At 39.1% G+C, this 25,709-nt stretch overlaps 1 protein-coding gene across 1 annotated transcript in view; it reads left to right on the top strand.

The window, feature by feature from the left end:
• The window catches only part of LOC134651479 (uncharacterized), a 58,204-nt gene extending 33,677 nt beyond the window's left edge, over positions 1–24,527 (top strand). The window contains exons 10-12 of the mRNA XM_063506591.1: positions 1,695–1,790; positions 19,563–19,780; positions 24,053–24,527. Coding sequence (XP_063362661.1) covers positions 1,695–1,790; positions 19,563–19,780; positions 24,053–24,254 — 516 coding nt within the window. The 3' untranslated portion in view covers positions 24,255–24,527. The remainder of the gene's footprint in view (positions 1–1,694; positions 1,791–19,562; positions 19,781–24,052) is intronic.
• The last annotated feature ends 1,182 nt before the right edge of the window (positions 24,528–25,709 follow it).

Below are 25,709 nucleotides of genomic sequence, written 5' to 3'. Positions count from 1 at the left end.
ATTCAAATGTTTTTATTTATATAACACAGTTTACCTCTTGTCGTTGGGGGTAATTTATATTTAAATAATCCGAGAAACCTTATCGGGTTACAGTTCAAGTTGACCCAGATAACACGTCACGAGTATGTTTTAATTTTTAGGGTTCCGTACCCAAAGGGTAAAAAACGGGACCCTATTACTAAGACTTCGCTGTCCGTCCGTCCGTCCGTCCGTCCGTCTGTCACCAGGCTGTATCTCATGAACCGCGATAGCTAGACAGTTGAAATTTTCACAAATGATGTATCTATGTTGCCGCTATAACAACAAATACTAAACATAAAATAAAATAAATATTTAAGAGGGGCTCCCATACAAGAAACACGATTTTTTTGTTGATGGTGCGGAACCCTCCGTGCGCGAGTCCGACTCGCACTTGGCCGGTTTTTTTTTGTTGATGTTATTTGGGTTTCTGTACAAAAGTTTGGCGTATTGGATACTTGGCAAATATTGAATGCACATAGTCGAGAATGTCGAGATTTTTTTTATTAACCAGTTGATAAATAGGTAGTCAGTATTAAGCAGTGCAACAGTAATTTCTTTGATGTAATGGGTATATACTTAACAAGTAATAAAGAAATAGTATTATTAGAATATTATTCTTCATAATAACAAATACATCATTTTGTATACCTATCTAAAATGTGGTTACGACTTGGGTATCCACTAGAAATCGACTTTAAAGTTGTTGAGATTTGAGGTCAAAGATATATTCATTCATAAATCAAGTCTGAATTTCAATACCACATCTTTTGTACAGAAACTTTTCCTTTATATGTTGTATTGTTTTAATTTATTTTGTCTGCTTAACCCTATAAGGGTAAAAGCCTTTTTTTCAGCGTTTTGAGCATGGCACGGGGCCACTGCGTATGATGAGTGCATTTCTAGGTCGAGTTTCCACCATCTTGACTAGATTTTCACTTATCCTTCGCGGTCGCCATTTCTGCTTTCTATTATTGTATTGTTTACAAGTGTTTTTTTTTACTAATATTGTTTTGCATTTTGTTTTTGTGTCCGTGTTATGAGTGGGTTCGACTAGGCGATTAACATAATGACACCACGATTTGCCGCGAGCGGAACGCCTTTTATAATGTATGAACGTACATAAATGATGGTTGTCTTTTGTCTATCGTGTTATGAGTTACTCTCACAGTTAATGTTCGAAAGTGATAAATTAGGGACGCTAAGCTGAAGAGTTTTGTACATTGACCTGCTTGTTCCTATCTCTATCGCACGCGCATAACTATATCACTGCCTCGCCGATGATGCCGGTCAAAGCCACCGTGCGAGCGGGATAGCAATATACCTAATTATGTGCGTGCGATAGAGATAGGAACAGGCGGTCAACGTATGAAATTGCCGCGCGAAGCAGTTCGGTCGGCGGAGACGTGCCTCGCCCGAGGCAATGCGGCCGCGGCACGTCTACACAGACCGAACTGCTTCGCGCGGCAATTTCCTCGCGAGGCGGCCCGTTTTGTGTAACCGGCCTAATAATGTGAACAGATGATGACATTCACCTTGGTCTAACCCAGTCGACTGTAAAGTTTATTTTTGTGTAATATTTAAATTGTCTTTGTTTTATAATTAAAAATGTCTTTGTTTTATAATTATAACATTTATAACAATGAGATTATAAGTTGTTTTTTTTTTGTTTCCAGGTGGCTTTCGGTCTAGCCGTGGGTGAAGAAGCCTTCCAGTTTGAGCATCGCGATTTGCATTGGGGTAACGTGTTGATCGCCCCAACTGAACAAAAGGTAAATAAAAACGCTCCCGACCCGTGGTCCAACCGCTATGTCCAACTGGTTGTGCCACGGGTAAGTACAATTATCCATAGTCCAACCGATTGTACCACGAGGAAGCAAGTTTACCCGTGGTCCAATCGGTTGGACTACGGGACACTAAGTTTATCGGTAGTCCAACACTAAAAAAAATTTTTACCCGTCGTCCAACTGTTGCACCACGGAAACGCACGTTTACCCATGGACCAACTCACATAAAGGCAAAAAGGTTATCTTAGTCAATTGATTGATTGCAACCTTGTTTCGATGACGATTAGAAATTGACACCAGTGTCAAAGCTTGCAGTCTTATCTCTACTGGACTCAAACTGGACACCACTAGAACAATAAAATGATTAGAATCATGCTATCTCTTTCGCACTCGTACGTTCTTAGAACGCATCTTGTTATCAGTAGGGTGGCGTAATGCAGGTAGTAAAGTAAGTAGAGTCAGACCGAGAAAAGTCTGCAGCGATTTTGATAGCCCACGCAGTGCAAGTGTAATTTTAAACGTCAATCTTCTATGAATTTATGACGTGTAAATAACACTTGCACTGCGTGGGCTATCAAAATCGCTGCAGACTTTTCTTGGTCTAACTCTACGCGGCTAAAGTGTAGAATCTAAATATTGCCGTTGAAACCATGTTTTGCACCTCAGATATCGATTTTGAATGCAAGCAGTCACTTTCAAAGAATGTCACTAAAATGTCCCAAAATAGGACACCTTTCAATATTGAAGTTGAAAAGATGTTTAGAATCCTCTGGTTACCTCAGATATCGATTTTAAACGCAATCGGGTAATTTCTAGAAATGTCCCAAAAAAGGTCATCTCAATATTTCCCTCGGAAACAAGTTTCGAAACCTTTGGGCACCTCAGATATCGATTTTGAACGCTATCGGTTAATTTCAAGGAAAGTCCCGAAAATGTTCCAAAAAGGACATCCTTCATATTGCCGTCGGAAACATGTTTCGGAACCTTTGGTAAACTCAGACACCGCTTTTGAACGCATTTGGTCAGTTTCGAAAAATGGCCTAAATAAAAAGGACATTAGGTAGGTAAGATACATACAAAGTAATCGTCAATTGAGGATTGAGGATTGACCGATCAATTCGAATTAACGATTAGTAATCTTCAATCTTCAATCAGTAGATTTAGAATTAGTTTCGTCAATCGTCAATCGTCAATTCTAATTGATCAGTCAATCCTCAGTCATCAATCGTCAATTCGAATTGATTTTTTACCAACAGTGATCACTAGTACAGTGCTCTGCCATCTGAGCAGCTCATCTGGTAGCTCAGATGGCAAAGCACTGTACTAGTGATCCAGTGGTCGTGGGTTCAAGTCCCACCCAAGACAGTGAATTTTTCCACTTTTAATTTATTTCGAAGCTTAATAGCATCGTTCGCAGACGTTTCTGCTTAATACAAAATTAATTATTAAATCTAGGTAAATTTTGTTATAAATCATTCATATTACAATAGTTATTAGAGATTTATAACAAAGCATTATTAAATTTATTATATCTTCTTATTATTATTTATTAACCATATAATTGTAGCTTTATTTAAATCGGAAATAAAAATTCATTAAACGTCACAATTCGATACCTCAGTCTAGGTGTCATCCAATCGTAATCGCTTGCTGTGACAATCGATTTGGGTTAGTTACATCTCTATATACGTCAGTCATAATGTGTCAAATAATGCAAATACGAATAATCCCACTATAGTTAATTATTAGGTAACAACTTTAGAATAATAAGGTTAAAAAGAATAAGATTTATTCTGTTGCGAGTAGCGAGAATATTTTGTTTATTAAAGTTATATTTTTAGGTTTGTATTTTGTATGTGTTTGTTTTTTGAATTCGCATACCTACAAATTCCAAAAAATGCTAAAGATCCAAAAAATGCAAGTCTTTATTTCATTCAAAACCATTACAAATCTTACAATGCACAAGGGCTGGAGTCTCCTTGTTGTAAGTTATTTACAAAATAACCTGTGCTAGGAGGCACCGTGTGTCTTCCGTGTGTGTGTGTGTCTGTGTGTCTGTGTGTCGGTGTGTCGGTGTGTCGGTGTGTCAGTGTGTCTGTATGTCTGTGTGTCGGTGTGTCGGTGTGTCGGTGTGTCAGTGTGTCTGTGTGTCTGTGTGTCTGTCTGTGTCTGTGTACATCAACTGTGATCTACCTATTTAGTACCTAGTAGTAAAACACCTTATTGAACTGAATAATGTATAATAGTTAAAGGATTGTTTTTTTTTTACAAAATTTTACGCTTAGTAGTTTTGGAGATAAGTATTAGACCTCAGCAGAGCACTACCCGTCCCTCTCTAATTAATACCGCTACAAAAAGACGGGTTATCTATCTTTCGGGCGATATACTGTCGCGCCACTCCTCCTGTAGTCCTGTGCTAGGCCGGAAGGTTTTTTAGCCCATATCTCAAATTACTTTTAAACTATTTATCTTTAAATTATAAATTAGAGATTCTCTCAATGAGATATTTCCACTTCATATTGTAACACGATAATTATAGTTTGCAAAACATATTTTTTTAATTTTTAAGAGTAAATTTACGTTTCATGTCCGTCTTTGGGCTACAGACTTAGGTACCTACTTCAATATCTGTACCAAATTTTAACTGTAGTTTTTAACTGGTCGCGTAGTTTCGGAGCAAATAGGCTACAGACGGACAGATAGGCAGACGTTTTTTCCTTTTGTGGTACGGAACCCTAAAAATCGGTACAATGCGTCTCGGGTGATGGAGAGTTTCGTATCTTCGTAGGAGTCTCTGTGCTTCTAATTCTTTTGAATCTCTATAAAAAAATGTAGTAATTTATGCTTAGAGTTTCCTACTGAACAATAGATGCCGCTACATGTCATAACTGTACGAACTGCACCTACTTAAATATTGACAATTAGGAAAGACGTTAATGCCGTCGGTCTTACTCAAGTCTTACTCCATCATTTAATTAAAGGTAATAAATAGGCAACGATTATCTATGCATGATAAAAAAAATAGCTGTCACCTTATGTCATATAGAATACAATCCAAAATGACATTTTAAATAATCATTAATAAACAATTTGCTTATAAAATATACAGTCGTGATATATTAAATTTCATCATCTTGGTAATTGTATAATTTTCCTGCAAATTAATTAATTTTTATATTAAATGTATAAGAAAAAAAATTAAATACCCAACCACGACTTCATAAACATTGTGCGATTTATATTTTAACTATAATAATATTCTTAAAACGCTGTAGCTACGTTCAAGAAATGTAGCGAATATAAAGAAAAATTGCGTCACTCGTCCTATCGTCCCTGATAATGTAGGGCTATATTGGAGTTGACAATAAGAGACCATTTGAGAATATCGTTGAGCCCGGCGTGCCTGTTGTGTTCGAAGGCATCGTCGGACCTCCGAGGACCTCGGCCCGAAGACGTCATTACCGCAGTGGTACATACCCGGACGCCAAATCGTAGGCAGGTCGCAAAGCGCTAAGTGTGATGTTCCAACAGAGTACCGGTGTGTAACGACTGAAGGGCGTGTAGCCCGCGCCAGATTCCCTGCTACTAAGCGTCTGGCGTATCCAGAACCTGTGCTGTGTGATATATATGCCGGAGAAAATAAATTCATTGAAGTTATGCTGACAATCAATCTTCAAACGAGAACGAACGGGAGAAGGTAACGTGGTGGCGGTTCCTGGGCCGAACCCACTGGTTTGCTTTGGATAAGAAGTGTAACGTCTGCTATGATTTGTAATCAGTCTCGTCCAGTAATGAGTTGAATATCGTATTTCATTGAAAGCCCTCGTCATCCACGATTGAAGGTTCTGATGTACTGTCTCTAGTATACATATAATAAATAAGTGACATTAATACATATATGCTTTCAATCAATTAATGAGAAAGGAAAGGAGAAAATAGTGCTAGGGGGCTATTCATAAATTACGTCATTTCAAATTGGGAAACCGTGGGGGGGGGGGTCTGAACATCGGATGATGGTAGCATGACGTAGGAGGAAACGGGGTCATTCGAAGCATGATTTTTGAATGATTTTAGGGAGGGGTCAGAAATCGTCAAAAATAGATGACGTAATTTATGAACAGCCCCTAGGCTGAAATTAGTTATTTAGTTAAGGTTTCCGACATATGGATTGATTATAAGATTGCTGAAGTGAGACCTGAGAGTGCACCAGCGATGCTCATAGCCAGCGGTCGGCAACCCGTGGCCCGTGAAGCTGTCACTTGCGGCCCGCGAAGCCTCCCTGTCGTTTTTTTGTATGTTATATTGACAAACGACAATGTCTGATAAAGTCATAAATATTAACAATGTGCGGCCCGCGTCAACTTCGTTAACTACTATGTGGCCCTTGGCTGCTAAAAGGTTGCCGACCGCTGCCTTAGCGGTAGAAAGCACTCGCTGTGGCCGAAAACGGCTAGATGATGATTTGATTTGATGACCTATATATTATGTATTAATTATTTTACCCTAGAATAGTTGGTCAAACCAATTTGTCAGTAACTTACAAAAGTGCTTACAAATAAAACTATACTCATTCTTTTCTTTTGGGTGCTAGTACCAGTGTAAGACATAGATAGTATTATTCTCTCTGTCTATGTTTGAAATGAGACAGTCCTTTGACAAACTATACCACCTAACACCAGCGTTTATATTAAAATAAACGTTTGTTTTGCTATTGTCTATGATTTTGGTAAAATACAAAGAGCATATAATCACTACGTTCTAAAACAAAAAAACATAAAACAGTGACATTGTCACTGCAATAAACTGTCATTTCAATATACCTATTTCTTTCAAAAGCAGTGATATTGTATTCATAAAATGTATTTAAAAAGTATTAATAAAATAAAATAATGATTTATAGAAATAAGAAAAGTGTCTGCACCGTATTCTTCAGTATTTTGGTCACATTGCTCGCAGAAGCTCTGACAATCTAGAGCGCCTTATAGTCACCGAGCAAATCTGGTTCCAACCACCCTGGAGATGCAAGTGGACATATATATACATTTATTTCCAGGGATATATACAAGAGAACATGCTGAAATACCTTGAGATAAGTATTTTATAGTTATTGTGGACAACTGGCCTGTGTTTTTTTTAATAGGTGTGTAGTCTATGTAATTTTAAGCGTGGTGTAAGTAGTGACTGAAGTGCTCTTAAAATTCGATCGGGCCTACTAAGTGTCATATAAAGTGAAATCCCTACTACACAATGTTATAAATGCGATAGCAACTTTTCCTGTATGTCACCCAGCTCTTCACGCTTAAACTATTAGAACTGATTAAGATAACATTTGACAGGGAAATAACATAGAATAAGGAATGGAATGGTTGTATACCTAGTGCTTATTCTACACAAACAAAGCGACCAGTAATACATAGTTATATTATTAACAACAGACTCCTAGCCTAGGCGGTAGTGACCCTATGAAGCTAGAGGCCCTGGGTTCGAACCCCGGTGAGAGCATTCATGTATTTGGGTGTTTCTAGACAAAAAAGCCTTTGGGCCTTTTTCCATGCGTACCAAACCCAATCAGTACTTCAAATGCATAGTATACCTACAGTAATAGTAGTATTAGTTTGCAGATTTCAATACAAGAATCATCCTTTCACTTTAATAGGTACCTAACTTTTGCAGCATTACATAAAAGTAATCGCAGTGCACGTAGGTATGTATGTAATTATATAGTTAAGGGTGTATGTATTAGTACCTATATTACGTGGGTGTGTTAGTACCTATATTACGATAATATGAATTACCTACTAATTTACAAAATAATGACGAAGATGAGGATATTTGTGAATATAAACGATGCTTATATGTACATACTCGTACAAACTACTTAAAATTGAGACCAAGACTGCTTTCACCCTAGTTAATAGCGACCCTAAGTTATGCTACTTTAGAAGTAAATAGGTGGCCGGCCCCGGGTTCGCATCCTGGTATAAAAAAAATCCTATTGTTGAGACTTGGAGCTGTTTTCTATCCACTTAATTGGCCACTAGAGTGGAGACTAAAACGAAGACAATGGATTGTGGGCTAATCGATAGAGTCCCTGGCTAAGAAGTTGGCAGCCTCTGGTTCGAATCCTGGTTGGGTACTTTATTTGTGAGATTTGAGAAGTTATTTATGCACTATATTTCCACTACCTACTCGTTTGAATCAAATGTAACAAAAACGATGTTAAAGAAAAAAGTACTAAACGGTATTTTAAAAGCTAAATAGAACTGATACCTACGACGATTCAACGGAGCCCGTTTTGTCGCCTAAATATTAGTGTTTAGTTTTTTTTATTTATGCCTTTTGGTATTAAGTCCCCCATTAGTTCAAGAAAATGATAGATGTGATAAAAAAATAAAACCTACATATTTTATTCTACTTGCAGTGAAAATTTGCGTAATTATATGGAAACGACACCGCAATGAACTATTCTGCGAAACTGCTCCTGAAAGATGGATTGTTGTCATAAGGTATGTTTATTAAATAATACTATTCTGGTAATTTTGCTGTGTTCAGTGTGTTGCCCCGCGTGACTGATGAGAGACAAATGAGAATAATTCATATGAATGTATCTATTCCCATTTACCTAATGCCATGAGAATGGGAAAATAGGAACACACCGTCAACTCGCTGTTATAGTTATCGGCCCTATCGCTCGTTCTATAATCCCAGGGTAATCTCTTTAGGCTTTAAGCACCTTTGAAAACATACTTATTACCGTGTCTTACTATTTTAGTCAGTCTCGGTACAAAAAGTACTGAAGTTGATTGAAGTAGCACGACTATTTAATACAAACGTTTCGAAGGATTACAATTATGCACTACATCTGTACAATATGTAATTTTATTTACCATTTCTCAGAAATAAAGATTCCGTTTGATTAACCAATATGTACTCATAGAGTTAACGTCAATATTTCATACAAAAAAAGTTGATCAGCTAAAAATTGGGCCTGAAAATGCAAAAAAGTAACTTGTTTTATTATAAATCAGGATGATAGCCACCCAAGAGTATGGCCAAGGGTTTTGTTATTAAATCAAGAAAAACATATATAATATATGTTATACTTACAGAGGTACATGGGATAGTATGTACATAGGCGACCTGTCTGGTCTAGTGGATAGTGACCCTTCCAGCGAAGCCGATGTTCCCGGATTCGAATCCCGGTAAGAGCATTTATTTGTGTGATGAGCACGGATATTATTTGTTCCTGAGTCACGGGTGTTTTATATGTATAATATCTGGGAGACCGAGCTATGCTCGGAAAACATACAAAAACTCAAAAATAAGCGTTTTCCCAGAGATAAAACCTACCTAGATCGATTGTTTTCCCCCGAAAACCCCCATGTAGCTAATTTCATCGAAATCGTTAGAGCCGTTTCCGAGATCCCCGAAATATATATATAAATAAATAAATAAACAAGAATTGCTCGTTTAAAGGTATAAGATAGGTATGTATGTATCTATTTAAGTATATATATCGTCGCCTATTACCCATAGTAGTCACCTGCAATAATAATATTACCCTTCGAAGGCCGCATTAATATGTGACACGCTTTTATGGCTCTATAAATAAAATCGTACACTGACTGTACAAGCTTTGCGTAGTTTGGGTCTAGGTCGATCTGTGTAAGATTGTCCCCAAATATTTATTTATATTTAACAAACCAACGTGGAGACTTTCTGAAAGTCTTTCCCCATGACCAGATTTTTGGCCCACATATCGGTATATGTGGGCCAAAAATGTGGGTGTTGTCGATACAAGCAGCTGTTTTGCCTTTTGGTATGTACCTAACTGATATTTAAATAAATTTTGACTTATTGTGTTTTACGCTTTTAGGTAAGTAGGTATAAAGTAACTTGACGTTATTCGCGATTTCGGTAAGGTCAGTGTCAAAAAGACCATATAAAGTATAAGGGAAGACCATTTACAAGCTCTTTCCTCGCTTTTAACTGCTTTTAATTTTGCCAGTCGGAGTCTAAAAGACTTCAGCGTCGTCTGAATTGTTGCCTTTTGCGCATGCCACAAACTATGTGTTTTTCAGTTTATCACTACATAGTATAAAACAAAGTCGCTTCCCGCTGTCTGTCTGTCTGTCTGTTTGTATGTATGCTTAGATCTTTTTTCTAAACTACGCAACGGATTTTGATGCGGTTTTTTTTAATAGAGTGGTTCAAGAGGAAGGTTTATGTATAATTTATTAACCCGTGCAAAGCCGGGGCGGGTCGCTAGTAATTCATATCACTGTAAATACTTAAAAAACACACACACAAATAAAACTATTTCATAAAATAATTTGATTTGTTCCCAAAGTTGTAGGTATTATGTATGTTACTTTATTCTATGTAAGTACCTACGTTTTCATGTGTTTGTGTGCTTGGTTGCAAATAAATAATTTGAAATTAAAATATAACAGAGCACGTATTTCGAAATGCTTGTTTATTTAATGTATGGAAATAAAGTAAGTAGGTAAGCGTAATCAAAACTAAAACGCACAATTACTTTTTCAGAGATGCAAGTATGTACGACTTTCAATATGTACGACAAGCCTACGACAATATGTACGACTAAATCTGAAGCAAACAAGACGAAATTTATCCTCATATTTATCAGTATAAGTTTTCTGATTATTATGTATTCTCGATATTGACTAATAAATTAAACTATGTTGTGCATTAGAATGCCAGTATCATCCGGAATGCGTGTTATATCTCTGGTGGATATTGTGTATTCTAATGCACAGAATTTTTTGTTGTGTGCTGAATCTGAACAAAAATTCATGGGATCCATAAATTGAAATTATTAAAATAAACCTAATGAGGATTGCCCATAGTTTTTGTTTGGTTAGGAGTAAGAGAAGCATTCCTTTTTACCAATTGAAAAATGCCCTTGTTTCTTGCATCGTCCTGATTTAGGTCAACCGTAAACTTGTATGTAGTATTAAGATCATCTCTAGGGTACTTTTGGAGGTTTTATCCTACTTACTATGACAATGTATGAATTTGGAAAGTAAAAAAAATGGTAAGGAGTCGCCGTACATAGCCGCCGCCATACAAACGTATTTTATAACGACATGCTAAAATAATATGAAATTTGGCATTAACATTGAAGTAGCATATATTTAACAATTATTACCCCTGTCTGCCCTTCCGTCCGTCTGTCTGTATGTCTGTCTGTCTGTCTGTCTGCCTCTCTTCGTCTGTCTGTCATTCAGTTGAATAAGTCATACATTGTTCTATACGAACATTGAGCAGATTTAACAATTTTTACACTTGTCAGCCATTTGTTCGTTTGACTAGTGTAAAAATTTGTGTCTCTACGTATGTCTGTCTTTCAGTCCATCCGACCGTCTGTCTGTCAGTCAGTACGTCCGTCCATCTGTATCTCAGTCCGTGAGTCCGTCTGTCTGACCGGCCGTCCGTCTGCCTGTTAGTTTGTGTCTCTTTTTGTCTGTCTGTCCGTCCGTCCGTCCGTCTGCCTGTTAGTTTGCGTCTCTTTTTGTCTTTCTGTCTGTTTGTCCGTCCGTCCGCCTGTGTATATGTCTACCTGTAAGTTTGTGTCTCTGTTTGTCTGTCTCTCTCTCCGTCTGTCTGTCTGTCTGTCCGTCCGTACGTCTGCCTGTCTATATATCTTCATGGCAGTTTGTGTCTCTGTCTGTCTCTCCGTCTGTCTTTCTGTCTGTCTGTCCGTCCGTCCGTCCTTCCGTCTGAGTGTATGCCTGTCTGTCTGTCCGTCCCTCTGCCTGTCTATATGTCTTCATGTCAGTTTGTGTCTCTGTATGTCTCTCTCTCCGTCTGTCTTTCTGTCTGTCTGTATGTCCGTCCGTCCGTCCTTCCGTCTGAGTGTATGTCTGTCTGTCCGTCCGTCCGTCCTTCCGTCTGAGTGTATGCCTGTCTGTCTGTCCGTCCGTCTGCCTGTCTATATGTCTTCATGTCAGTTTGTGTCTCTGTCTGTCTCTCTCTCCGTCTGTCTTTCTGTCTGTCTGTCTGTCCGTCCGTCCGTCCGTCCGTCCGTCCGTCCGTCCGTCCATCCGTCCTTCCGTCTGAGTGTATGTCTGTCTGTCTGACTGTCTGTCCGTCCGTCCGTCCTTCCGTCTGAGTGTATGCCTGTCTGTCTGTCTGTCCGTCCGTCTGCCTGTCTATATGTCTTCATGTCAGTTTGTGTCTCTGTCTGTCTCTCTCTCCGTCTGTCTTTCTGTCTGTCTGTCTGTCTGTCTGTCTGTCCGTCCGTCCGTCCGTCCGTCCGTCCGTCCGTCCGTCCGTCCTTCCGTCTGAGTGTATGTCTGTCTGTCTGTCTGTCCGTCCGTCCTTCCTTCCGTCTGAGTGTATGCCTGTCTGTCTCTCCGTCTGTCTTTCTGTCTGTCTGTTTGTCTGTCTGTCTGTCCGTCCGTCCGTCCTTCCGTCAGAGTGTATGCCTGTCTGTCTCTCCGTCTGTCTTTCTGTCCGTCCGTCTGTCTGTCTATCCGTCCGTCTGTCTGTCTGTCCGTCCGTCCGTCTGTCTGTCCGTCCGTCCGTCCGTCTGAGTGTACGTCTGTCTGTCTGGTAGTCCATCCATCTGTCTGTCTTTCTGTCCGTCCGTCTGTCTGTCTGTCCGTCCGTCTGTCTGTCTGTCTGTCCGTCTGTCTGTCCGTCCGTCCGTCTGTCTGTCTGTCTAAGATAGTTAACTATAATAAATAGTGACCTAATGTTTAAAGCTTAACTTAAACTGCTGCTTATAGAAAAAGCATGTTATTATAGCATTGACGAATTTATAAATACTCGATGAGGTCGTTGACTACTGCATCATAATTAAAATATTACCTAATGTTTACAATATGAAACGTAAATGAGTAATTTAAAGAACATATGTAAGTACCTACCAACATATATTTTGTGTAAATAGTGTATAAAATGTGACCTGTAAAATCTGCTATTACCAATAAAGATCTGTATTCTGTATTAATAGATTAGATAACAAGATGTACCTTTATTGGATGGTTTCAATATAAAGTACCTAGGTAGAGATATTACAGGCATGTGTCGAAGAATAAAATATGAATATTTATACGTCGCGTAGCACATATTTACCCGGAACATTTTGGGCATATACTGGAAGGATAGGGTCACGAACGAGAGGGTGCTTGAGATTTCTCAGCTGCCCATCAGCCTCTTTGCGCTGCTAAAGCAAAAACGCTTATGCTGGACCATGTGCATCGAATGCAACCACAATGCAACCTTCTCGTTTGCCGCGGCATGTTTTGCTTAGCGCCATAGCTGATGGCAAGAGAAGCGTCGTTCGGCCAATGCTACGACATAAGGACTGCGCCTGGCGAGACATGCACGCCTTCAACATACCAGTTCAAAAATGGGAGGAGCTTGCCGAGGACAGAGTCAAGAGGCGCAAAATGGTATTCAACGGATACGTCTATACGGAAATTCACGACGACGCATGGTTTAAGACAATCGCAAGTAAGTGAGCCAATCGTCATCAGCCCGACACCTGTTCGCCACGGGCACACTACACCTGCCAGGCCGGTGGTCATGTTTGCCGCTCCCGTATTGGCTTACACAGCCATGAAAACGTTGTCGGCCTACCTGACACAGGCCAATGATGATGATAGGTACTAGTGTTGAGTCGCTCACTCGTGAGGCACCTCATTTGTACCACTCATTTTGTTAATTTGTCGCAGTACTTCGTACCGCAAAAATGTCTTACTTCACTCCTCTATTCATTTTACTTGATTCTAATATTATCTTTCTCCTAAAAGTTCTATTCTTAACCTCCAGAATTGCACTCCAATTAAATGTTACTATTTATTTATTTATAAAGAAAGTTATGAATACATAAATATGTATATACATTAAATATTTTTGTCGCCGTTGGAATTAATGGAATAGTCGACGCTGAAAATATGCTAGTACCTCACCTCATTTGAAGTAAGACATTGTAACACCTCATTTTAGAAAATGAGGTACTCATACAAACTCATTTTAAATTGATGTCCTACCCATCACTAATAGGTACGTGTACCAGAGTCCCTGAAAATTGCACTTATAATATAATACCTATAGCTATAATTATGTAATATACATATATGGCCTGTGATATATCGATGACTTATAGATGTGATGCGGTTGGCGAGAAAATGCAAAGTATTAATAATTATACGATATGATTGTGAAAGGCTGAAAGAGAAGAGGTAAACTAATTACGTAAGAAGAAAATGAATGAATGATATAACTGGTAACAGAGTGCAGAGGTCTGAAGCAATACTAATAAGTGCCAGTTGCACCAACCGCTATTAGCGAACTGATTAAGTCACTCACTAGTGAACTATGAAATTTTCCATACAATAAAATTTAGCGAACGCTTTAACGGTGACAGACGGTCTGGTGCAAGTTCCGACCCTATATAAGATAAACAAATGGATAACAAACGTCCTAAAGTAGAATCAAGGGCCTAAGGGTTTGTAAACTATTTATTATTTAGTTCCCATAGTAGGTAGTGTTACAAAATCTTATAAGGAATATGGTAAAACGGAGTGCAGTGTTAAAAACCAAACGATGACACGGCCGTTCAAAATAATACAGCAGGCTAAGGCTCTACACAGGAGCGCCACGACACCGCTTTACCGCGACACGATTACCGCGAGATAGGTCTAAGTTAGAAGCCTTAACTGAATTGGTAACGGCTTTGTAATTGAGGTTTGCCATAACTCATATACGGGGCACGGATTGAACGTGTAATAGTATTTTTCACATAGCTTGGGTACGGTGACAGCTGTCATCTGAATACAAATATGCGGAGTGTATACTATGATTTCTGGAAACCGTTTTTCTAAGTTGCGAATTCTGGTTTGTTCCTGGTTCGTCTTATTCCTGTTTCGTCGTATTCCTGTATCGTCGGATTTCTGATTCGTCGTATTCTTATTTCGTCGGAATTATATACATATAATTAAATATGTCGTGCAGTAAACCAGTATTTACTACCTAAATATGAAGATTTAATGTAATCACCAGTGATCGTACTTTTTATAGCATTTTTAGCACATTTCGACGAATCAGGAATCCGACGAAACAGGAATACGACGAAACAGGAATACGACGATACAGGAACAAACCCGAATTCTGCCATTCGCAATTTACCACTTTATTTTTTCTCAATAGCCTTCTTTCCCGAAAGCATGTCTAACCTATCGCATAAGTTTCCCATTATATTTATGTTACAGGAGCCTATCTCCACCTGTCTTCCGTGATTGTAAGGAAATGAAACATAGTGGCAAATCAAGTAAATAAGCTATTGAATAATAAATATAATGGGATATTATGCGTATGGTGAGAAATGCTTTTGGAAAAGGAAGCTATTGAGAGAAAATAAAGTGATAAAAATTGCGAATGGAACAAATCGCAACTTGGAAAAAACACATTTAACTGATTTGCAAGACTGATGTGATCCCATAAGTGTACCGCGAACAAAGTTTGTGCGGTACACTAAAAACGACTTCCGGAAACAACAGTACAGCTCATTATGCAATTTAAAGTCTGTCAAGCTATTTCCGCCAGTAAAAAAAAGCAAGCTTTCCTCCTCTTTTCAAATTTAAAAAATGTAGGCGCGAAGGGTAATCTTCTTATACTTAGAAGATTAAAATTTCGCTCCCTTTTCTACTGACAAAGTTGTTTGACAGGCTATAATTAATGTGATGTCGGCTATCAGCTGTCATCGTCACTAAGCTAGTGCGACATAAAAGTCGTAACATACTATCGCACCGCACCGCGACCTGTGCCGCACACATATTTTTTTCTCGCTCTCATAAGTGCGACGCACCACCAAGGTGCGATAGTATGTTACCACTTTAAAATAGTAGAAATTAAATAAAATGGAACTAAAAAGGTCCATACTAAATTGTTGCCCTCAATAATTTTCTACAATTACTTATCGGACTATATGTGAACAATGCTATGCTATTGCTGTCGGCTGACAGCAAAATGTCGGGTTTGAGCATGGTTTGAGTGTCGTTAAGACCAAAGAGTTATGAATTCTGGTGCGCTGTGTATAATTTCTGTTAGGCAACTCTAAAGAGGTTGTTACATCTATCCTTTTGCCAAATACTGCTGTTGAGAAAGACAGGAAAACAAACTGTGCCTTTGTGTCCCTCTTAGGGCCGGTACAGACGAACTGCAACCCGACTGCTATAGCTGGTCAACCAAATCTTGTCAGTAAAAAAAGGCGCGAAATTCAAATTTTCTATGGGACGATATCCCTTCGCACCTACATTTTTCAAATTTGCCGCCTTTTTCTACTGTCAAGATCTGGTTGACCAAGTATACTTGGGCGTGCAGTTGCCATACAAATTGCAGTCGGGTTGCAGTCCGTCTGTACCGGCCCTAAAGAAGACACTGTCCTGAAAAAGGATAGATGTGTAATAATCCCTCAAGGCACATCCCACACGGTACAGTATGTATGAAGTTATAGCCTGTCAAACAACTTTGTCAATGGGAAAAGGCGCGAAATTAAAATGTTCAATGAGACAATTACCCTTCGCGCCTAAATTTTTTTTTAATTTGCTGCGTTTTTCTACTGACGGAAATGGCTTGACAGACTATAAGAATAGGGGAATATTACTGCAATGTTCTGCCGTCAGAGTGCAGCATTAGTGCAGTTCAGGTTGATTTGCCCAGCTCGTCTGGACACGGTTTATAACTGGAGGTTTTAGTGACTTTTTAGCATCTGTTTAGTAAGGAATTGTAGGAAACACCCATATTCCTGTAAAATAAGTGTTTAACAGCGATTAAACAATGGCAAAATTTTACCATAAACAAATATAATTTAAGTTGGACGTTTCATTAATTTGTCTGATTTAAAAACACCCACGCCCAGTACGCCCACCCCTCATGCCGAGGGCCTACCGCGAACCACGGTGTGCGTCAGGAAGTCTGGATGCCGGGTGGACCTCAGCGAATTATTAGCAATATAAACATATTGTACCTTCGGTGTACCTTAGTATAGGTACCTACCTTAATAGAATCCAGTGTACTTCTCCCGGAAACGAGATATTCAACAAAAAAGGTCCACCCGAACCACGTTCGACGTGTTGCCTCCCTGTCACACTTACGGCCGCATTTACAAGCGCGACAAAGAGGGAACGCGTCGAACGTGGTTCGCGGTAGACCTGATTCAGTTAGGTATAGACCGACAAGAAATTGTAGAAATTAAAAAGTGGCAACATCGTAGTATCGTCCCGTTTTCTTAGATTGATTTGAAAGGGACGACTATATACTAGAATCATGAGTTAGCTTTGCTGGCAACATGACCCAAAAACGACCTACGTAATTTAATCGTGTTCAACAATGTAACGTCCTAGCTGCTTCCTTACGCATACTTTTTTCGGACGTGTAAAGTCATTATGTGGAGCTAGCATTATTGTCATAATATCGTTAGTTCTGCTACTCGCCACCTCAAACAATACAGTTTGAGTTCTTCTATCGCATACAAGATGTCACTAGCTAAACCTTATTATTAAAAAAAACTTGAAGTACGACAGAAACCATAATACTGGAATCGTTTTTTGTCCAGTATTACGTTTTCTTACACATGATACTTTCCGCTAAGGGGCAAAGCTTTTATGTATTTTACTGGACCTAGAAGCGATCTTACGAGCATTTCAAATTCAAAATTCAGCAAGGTTTACAAGTTCAATGAACTGGTGATTCTTTACCATTACTGCCTCATTCTGTGTTACCTCACACTAGGCGATGAGTGCTCTCTTAGAAAATCCTTCATTTTGGATATATCCATGATGCTGTGGCCGTTTCATTGTAATTATAATACTGGTTGTCTGTACCGGTTCTATAATTTAGTAATAATAGTTCAATGAGTAGAACATAACAAACTACTTTCCAACTGCGAAATTCTATCCTCCTAGTCCTATTCTATCATGAATATGTTTATTTTAGGTAAACTTACCAACTTTTAGGAACTAATTTAATACCTTACCCTGATAGGGAAACTAAATCGAAGAAATTATACTTGGTGCATGGTAAATTAACCGTTAATATATTTAAAATGAAATTTAAGTCAGGTTAATTCATCTGCATTTGGTCATAATCAAATAAACTTTAAGTAAACTTAGTTCACCTGCAGTGGGTCACAAGTACATTAAATGAACTTTTAGTTAACCTTATGCACCTTGGGTGAACAGAGTAAACGAAAAATACATTACATGTGTTAGTGTCAGTATAAACTCAAAGCTAGCTATAGTATAAACAGAGTTTTATTTCTACATACAGTATAATATTGGCTTGCCTGTCAGCACATGTATTCTGATAAACGGACATGACGAATAGACAATAATATCGCAGAAAAAAAATAATTCTGACAGTTGAACTACGGATAGTTTTACTTACCCGTGGTACCACCAGTTGGACATAGCGGTGGTTCATTATACTAGTTGGACAATTGCCCCTCAGTTGTACCACGGGTCATAAAAATATATCACAGAAAAAAAAATATTCTGACAGTCGAACTACGGATAGTTTTACTTACTCGTGGTGCAACCAGTTGGACATAGCGGTTGGACCACGGGTCGGGAGCGAATAAAAATAACAGTTGTCATATTTTCAAATGATTTTATTTTATTTTAAACGGACAAATATTCAGTTTTTTTTAATGAGACCCAAATTTACTATTTTACGCGATGTTTGTATTTGTAAAAGTGCGTCCAGATTTGACGAATGTGGCGGGGCGGTAAGACGCTAATAGGCCGATCCAAACTAAACAGGTCTATTGTTTCCCAAAAAGATTAAGTCATAATGTACTGTTTGCCCGCATTTTCGTTAGTCATAATTTATTTGGTTCAGAAACGCGCCACTTGTCAGGACTGCTATAAAACAATTTAACTAAACAAAGGGATTCCCAACTAAACAAATCGCCTCGCGAGGAAATACACGAAGCGGCTTGACCTGTACCTCGCCCGAGGCAAATGCAAGTACGACTGCAAATCGTCGGTCGATGCGTCTTTATAGATGTAACTGCATCGGAAATTTTCTCGCAAAGCCGCTCGTTCTGTGTGGAAAAGAACTCTCTTATTCATAAACACACTGTAGACCAGTGGTTCCTAACCTTTTCAGTCCGGTCATCCCTATTACTAACTAGGGAACCTGATTTTACCCCTCCTCCCAATGGTAATAAAAAATAAAACGTGTACGTTTGTTGTATTGTTATATTAGGTTAGCTTATTACCCCCGTAAAATACCAGTTTTACCCGGGGGTAATTACCTCCAGGACAGCTTACAGGAGTATTTTAATGAAAATGAGTAAACAGCAAATAAATATTAGGTACGCTGGTCTAATTTCTAAATACCTACTTGCGAGTAAATATAGCTGATCCATTTTACATAATCGTACTTGTTGTGTACCACGGTCTCGGTGCGAAAGAAAAATGTACATACCTACTTATTTGTATAATTCTAGAATGTTTACTATTCAAACACCCTGCAATTGATGAAATTATGCTCGAAACGACTAGTATTGTTTACATATCTACCAGATTGCTGCGCCCATCAGGGTTTCATGTGTCATTTGTGTACCTACCTATACTCTTAAGTACTTGGAAAACCTGTAATGTACATGTGAATTGCAATAAATAAATACAAAATAAAAATAAAAATAAGGTTAGGAACCACTGCTGTAGACGCAATACATATTATTCATGCTAATCTTAACTCTGAGCTTCCTTGTTCCAGTTCGCGACGTTTGTCCTCCGCGGGCGCTCGCACCGCGTCGCGCGCTGCGGCGTGGCGGCCACCATCATCGACTACTCGCTGTCGCGGCTATCGCTGCCGCTGGCCACGGGCGGCGAAGCGGCCGCGCTGTACAACGACCTCGCCACCGACGACGGCCTGTTCGATGCCGTTGGCGACTACCAGTTCGAGGTCTATCGCCTCATGAGGGACAAGCTAAAGTGAGTTTACACATTAACACGTTCATTGCCAGCGACCGGCTAGGCGCGTTATCCGTTCGTAGGCAGCGTGGCGGCCACCATCATCGACTACTCGCTGTCGCGGCTATCGCTGCCGCTGGCCACGGGCGGTGAAGCGGCCGCGCTGTACAACGACCTCGCCACCGACGACGGCCTGTTCGATGCCGTTGGCGACTACCAGTTCGAGGTCTATCGCCTCATGAGGGACAAGCTAAAGTGAGTTTACACATTAACACGTTCATTGCCAGCGACCGGCTAGGCGCGTTATCCGTTCGTAGGCAGCGTGGCGGCCACCATCATCGACTACTCGCTGTCGCGGCTATCGCTGCCGCTGGCCACGGGCGGTGAAGCGGCCGCGCTGTACAACGACCTCGCCACCGACGACGGGCTGTTCGATGCCGTCGGCGACTACCAGTTCGAGGTGTACCGCCTCATGAGGGACAAGCTAAAGTGAGTTTACACATCAACACATTCATTGCCAGCGACCCGCTAGGCGGGTTCTCCGTTCGTAGGCGGCCACCATAATCGACTACCGCTGGCCACGGGCGGTGAAGCGGCGGCGCTGTACAACGACCTCGCCACCGACGACGGCCTGTTCGATGCCGTCGGCGACTACCAGTTCGAGGTCTATCGCCTCATGAGGGACAAGCTAAAGTTAGTTTACACATTAACACATTCATTGCCAGCGACCCGCTAGGCGCGTTCTCCGTTCGTAGGCGCTTTTCGCTACATACGGTTTTTCCCATGTTAACAATGTTTTAAAAAAGTAGTTCCCTTTTAAACATCTCTAATCCTAAACCCCTTGTTCAAAGGACAGATCAACGTTTATCATCAGTATTTTAAATTTGAGTGATACGTGTGAGTGACGCAATAAATCTCTAACCAACGAGAACTCGAGTTAGAATTAGAAATATGCATTGTTTTGAACCCTTTTACGAAAGTTTGGGCGAGTCCACACCGACGGAAAACGCCTCGCTAGGAAATTGCCGCGCAAAGCGCCTATAACGGCGAAAATCGAAGTTCGCAAATTGCGGGCATTTTTCTCTGTCACTCTAATTACGCCTTCATTGGAAAAGAGAAAGATCTCCGCAATTTGCGAATTTCGGTTTTCGCGGTAGCTTATTCTTGGCAGACTTGTTTCGCCCGAGGCACCGTGGCCGCGCGTGTAATTGCCTCAAATGGGACTCGTTCTCAGGATCTTGTATAGGTCCCAAGATACAGGCTCGGCCTAGTTTGGGGACCACTGTCAATTGTTTTGATGAAATGTTTTTTACCTCAGTAAACCTTTTAAAAACAAATCATGATAAAGTTACAACACCCGGCAATTTGCTCCTGAGGCGGCTCGTTCTATGTGATCTCGCGAAATTGTGTTAATAATACTTGAGATATCGTCTAACTAATATAACAAAATACAAATATGAATGTACACCCCTAATTGATCTAAAACTCCCTTTGCTTAGTCCAATCAAATACCCCAAAGTAAAAAAAGACTTGTTGTTTCTAGTTAGAGATAAACTACAGTACATATTAATTCATATATTAAAGCTCAAAACAAGCCCTCGAATGAACACAATAAACCATTTGTTGTTTTCTATTCTGAACCGTTTAGAAATAATTGATAAACTAGTTTGCGACTAACCGTAATTTCAGGTTGCCATAGTTCCGTTGCTCAAAACAAAACAAACACGTTAGATTTGCGGTTATCAGTGTCCCCGTTACTCATAGATAACTAGAACAATCGTAAACAAATTCCTAATTCTTCAAATCATAAATGATTAAGTACTGAAAGTCCGCAATGCCGAGACATTATTATGTTATCGTATCCGCTATAAAAATAAAACAGTGTAGATATAACGGTCGCGCTGTGTTAATATCTATTCTGTAGATAAGATTTTGATTAAATTAGACTTTGATTTAGTATCTTGCGTTATCTTTTTAACAGAAACGGTTGCTGTTACTGTCTCGTAAATAAACTTTTCTGCCCTCCGGCCGGAAAGCGTCGCTTTTTGTCCCGCAGCGCTAAACATTTTACAGTCAAGCAGTAAAATAATATACACACCTCGGCCAGTAAATAAGAAAGCTTCAGATCACATGTGAACAGTAACATCGTCTAATAATATTTGTAGACGCTCAAATCAAACGCAACAAATCAAATACTTAACACGAAATTATTATTTTTTTGGTATTTTTAGATGTAACACCATTTAATTAATGTGATACATAATTATAATTACACGGGCCCCTAAGATATTGCCAAGTTTAGAATAAAGGAAAAGGCCAAACGTGCCAATGACAACTTCTCTTCTTCTAAGAAGTCGGCGTCTTCATTGCTGAAGGTCGTGTCTAGTTTGAAAAGTTTCCTGCGCGATGTACCAAGTTTTACCAAATATATATTCCTGTCCAATACCAAACATCAAACATCATTCAGCAGGGCACTTTTACACGTCAACATGGAATTTACATACAAGCAAAAAAAAACACATCAGCAATTATAAAATACATCTAAGCCGCAAATATCAAATCAACCTGAAGCTATTAAGACCACCAATGACAAATAAGACGAAATCATTCAATACAATAAAAAAAATATCATTTATTTCAGGCTTTTAACCCATAAAACACAGAGACAAATCACACCATACATAACACAAGTACTTAAACGACACAATAACAAACTATATAGATACTAACAGAACAATACAAAATAATGAGAATAAAAATGAAAATGAAAATAAAAATGTCAACAAATAAATTATATAATGCGGCCGAGGCACGTCTCCACCGACCGAGCTGCTTCGTGCGGCATTTCCTCGCGAGGCGGCTCGTTCTGTGTGGACCCGCCTATTCCCTCATATCCAACTGGGTAACAAATCAAATTATAAACTGAAATAGATATCATACACCAAAGAAAAACTCACCAAGTCCACTGGTGGCCGAGGCGGGAATCGGACCCGCATCTTCAGCTTACGTGGCAAACGTCCTCATATGTTTTGTCACAATTAGGGCTTGCAAATATTCGAAACTTTCAGATATTCGAATATTCGACTTTTTCTGACGACGTATTCGAATATTCGAATAATTAAGCTTAGAATAAATTTAAAAGTGGAAAAATTACTGTCTTGGGTGAGACTTGAACTCACGGCCTCTCGGTCGGCCTCAGACAGTAATTTTTCCACTTTTAAATTTATTCTAAGCTTAATAGCATCGTTCGCAGACGTTTCTGCTTGTTAAAAATTAAAATTCGAATAATTATTCGAATATTATAAAAAATAAGAAAAGGAACGAGAAATCGGTTCATTATCGTTTTATTCAAAAGCTTTTTTCACATATTGCTAAAACTAAGGATATTTGGCAGAAATCCACTTATTTGACTAGATTTTATCATCCTACTATTTACAAGATGCCCACATTTATAAAAACAAGTAAAACGCCAAAATTAGACGTATTTAATATTTCTAGATAAAACTTGTTATAAATGCGTCGTCGTTGCGTGAAATAATATAACTTTAACCATCCAAACACCTAGGTATGTAAGATATTTTTTTTAGTAGGTAATTATTTTCCGATTTAAATTAACTTGTAATCACTCAGAGGCCTGTAAAAAGGCCTTTAATTTCATGGTATTTTGAACCTTTATTGACTTTATTTGTTTTGGCAAGTTATTATTCCTAATGGTCGGCTAATTATATAATATTGGAATATTTAAGGGAAAAAGTTAGTTGAGTACTGGGTGGATTATTCGTCAGCTAAAGGTGCATGGTTAGATTACCAAGTTGGGCAGGTTTGGTATGATTAAATTTGAGAATTGCGATAAGTGGTAAGGTTTACACTTCAAAAATTCGCTTAACGTACGCTTGTACTGAATAAACAGAATGACCCTTTAACTTAAAACTTACGGACCGTAAAAATAACATACTTTTTGATTTAGTTTTCTTTTAAATTGAGTTAGGTTTCACTGTATTCACGAAGTCTATCGAGAGGAATACAGTAAAAATATTATTTCCTTCGTGTTTGGGTACCTACCGTTCCTCATTCACTGTAAATACCCGTAAAACACACAGAAACTGTAACTACAGCGGATGACATAGATTTTTTTATAGTAATAAAAAATATTCGAATATTCGAAACCTGAGCGGCCGAATATTCGAATATCAAAACAGGTTGAATATTCGACAAATTCGAATATTCGAATATTCGAATTGCAAGCCCTAGTCACAATATGCACATGTTATAACATTAGATGTTTGTCCACAGCAACGAGTGGAAGAACTTCGAACCGTACACCAACATCCTCTGGCTGCATTACACCGTAGATAAGATGATAACAGCGCTCCGCTACAAGAGGACCAACACCAAGATTCACAAGCACTACATCTCCAAGCTCAAGGCCATCAAGAACAGGATCCTGTCTTACGGCAGCGCTTCCCAATTCGTACTCACTGACATCGAATACTAAATCGAACAAATGTTATAATAATAATAATTTAATCATCCAAATTTTATATTCTCACTAGTAATATTTCAATATGGATATATTCAGCACTTGCCCCACGTGTGAATCGGACCTGCATTGCATAAATTATGATGTACATAGAATTTGCTTTGGTAATGTAATAGACGCTAAAAGAATTATTTACGGGATTGTAGAAACATTAGAACAGCGAAAAGGTGCCTTCTTAGCTAAGGTAGTGGCTTTGTTCAGATTAAACTCATACATTGTGTTCAAAAATGCATTTTATTTATCCCTTTCTAATCGCGAATCCCATAGATTTTATATGGGCCAGCAATACGCGAAATTGATGTCTACATTTTAAATTTAACCCCTCGTATGCTTAGACACGGCTCCGTACGTGTCTAAGCATATCATCTAAATCTCATATAAATCTATTGTTCTAAATTCTGGCTGGCCGGTATATAGAGCAGGGATGTTGCGAACATCCGCATCCGCAACCGCGGAACTTCCGCATTATTTTCGACATCCGCATCCGCATAAAATCGATGCGGAGCTTATGCGGATGCGGATGTCGAACAAGTCGGTACAGGAACGTCTTAGCGGCGGCGTAAGTGCTAGGTAATTTCGTCATTACCTATAACGATATCGTCTAGAATAGTCTAGATCCAGAAAAGTCGGCCAAGCTACTGTTTATTAAATATAACGCACTTATATATTCTTGCACAAATACGAAACGTTTCGTTTATTTTTAATAAAAGGTACTAAAAATTTAATATTTGACGTTTTTTAAGTTCGTAATCTTGACATCCGCATCCGCGGATGTGAGCCTTTAAATATCCGCATCCGCGGATGTCAAAAAATCTGCATCCGCAACATCCCTGATATAGAGCCTGTGGGATTCAAGGCAACAATATTTCTAAAAAATAATTTAGAAACCCCATAACCCCCATTTAGAAATGGTACCAGCACGATACAACGGGGCCCGTTTCTTAAAAGCTTGTAACTTGTATTACAAGCGGATGTCACTTTTTGACAGCTTTTGTTAGAAAGGGACTTCCACTTGTATTACAAGTTACAAGCTTGTAGTTTGCTTGTTAGGCAGTTTGGCATCAGGCCCACCATTTGGAAAATGGGACCGTATCCATTAACTTTTATATATCTGCGATACAAGGACGAGGAGAGCTTTATCAAGTTCTTGCAATTCATAAGAAGTAGGCTAATTACCCTAACTAACCTCGACGCAATGCAACAGAATAGTGCGTTGAATCAATTGTACACGCATTGTTGCGTGGTCGCTGGTCGTTGCGTAAAGCAAATTTATGTCGCTATTCAATATACAGTCGCCATCAGATATATCGGAGCGGCCAGAGCGCTAAAAAATATTTGAACACGCATTATTTGTAGATAATGAGAGGCTTTGTTCAGATATTTGTGGTTACACCTTGGGCGCTCTGATAT

This window comes from Cydia amplana, chromosome 10, assembly GCF_948474715.1.
Source record: "Cydia amplana chromosome 10, ilCydAmpl1.1, whole genome shotgun sequence".
Classification (NCBI taxonomy): Eukaryota; Metazoa; Arthropoda; class Insecta; order Lepidoptera; family Tortricidae; genus Cydia; species Cydia amplana.
The sequence above is the reverse complement of the archived record's forward strand: the minus strand, read 5'-3'. Positions and strand labels throughout refer to the sequence as shown.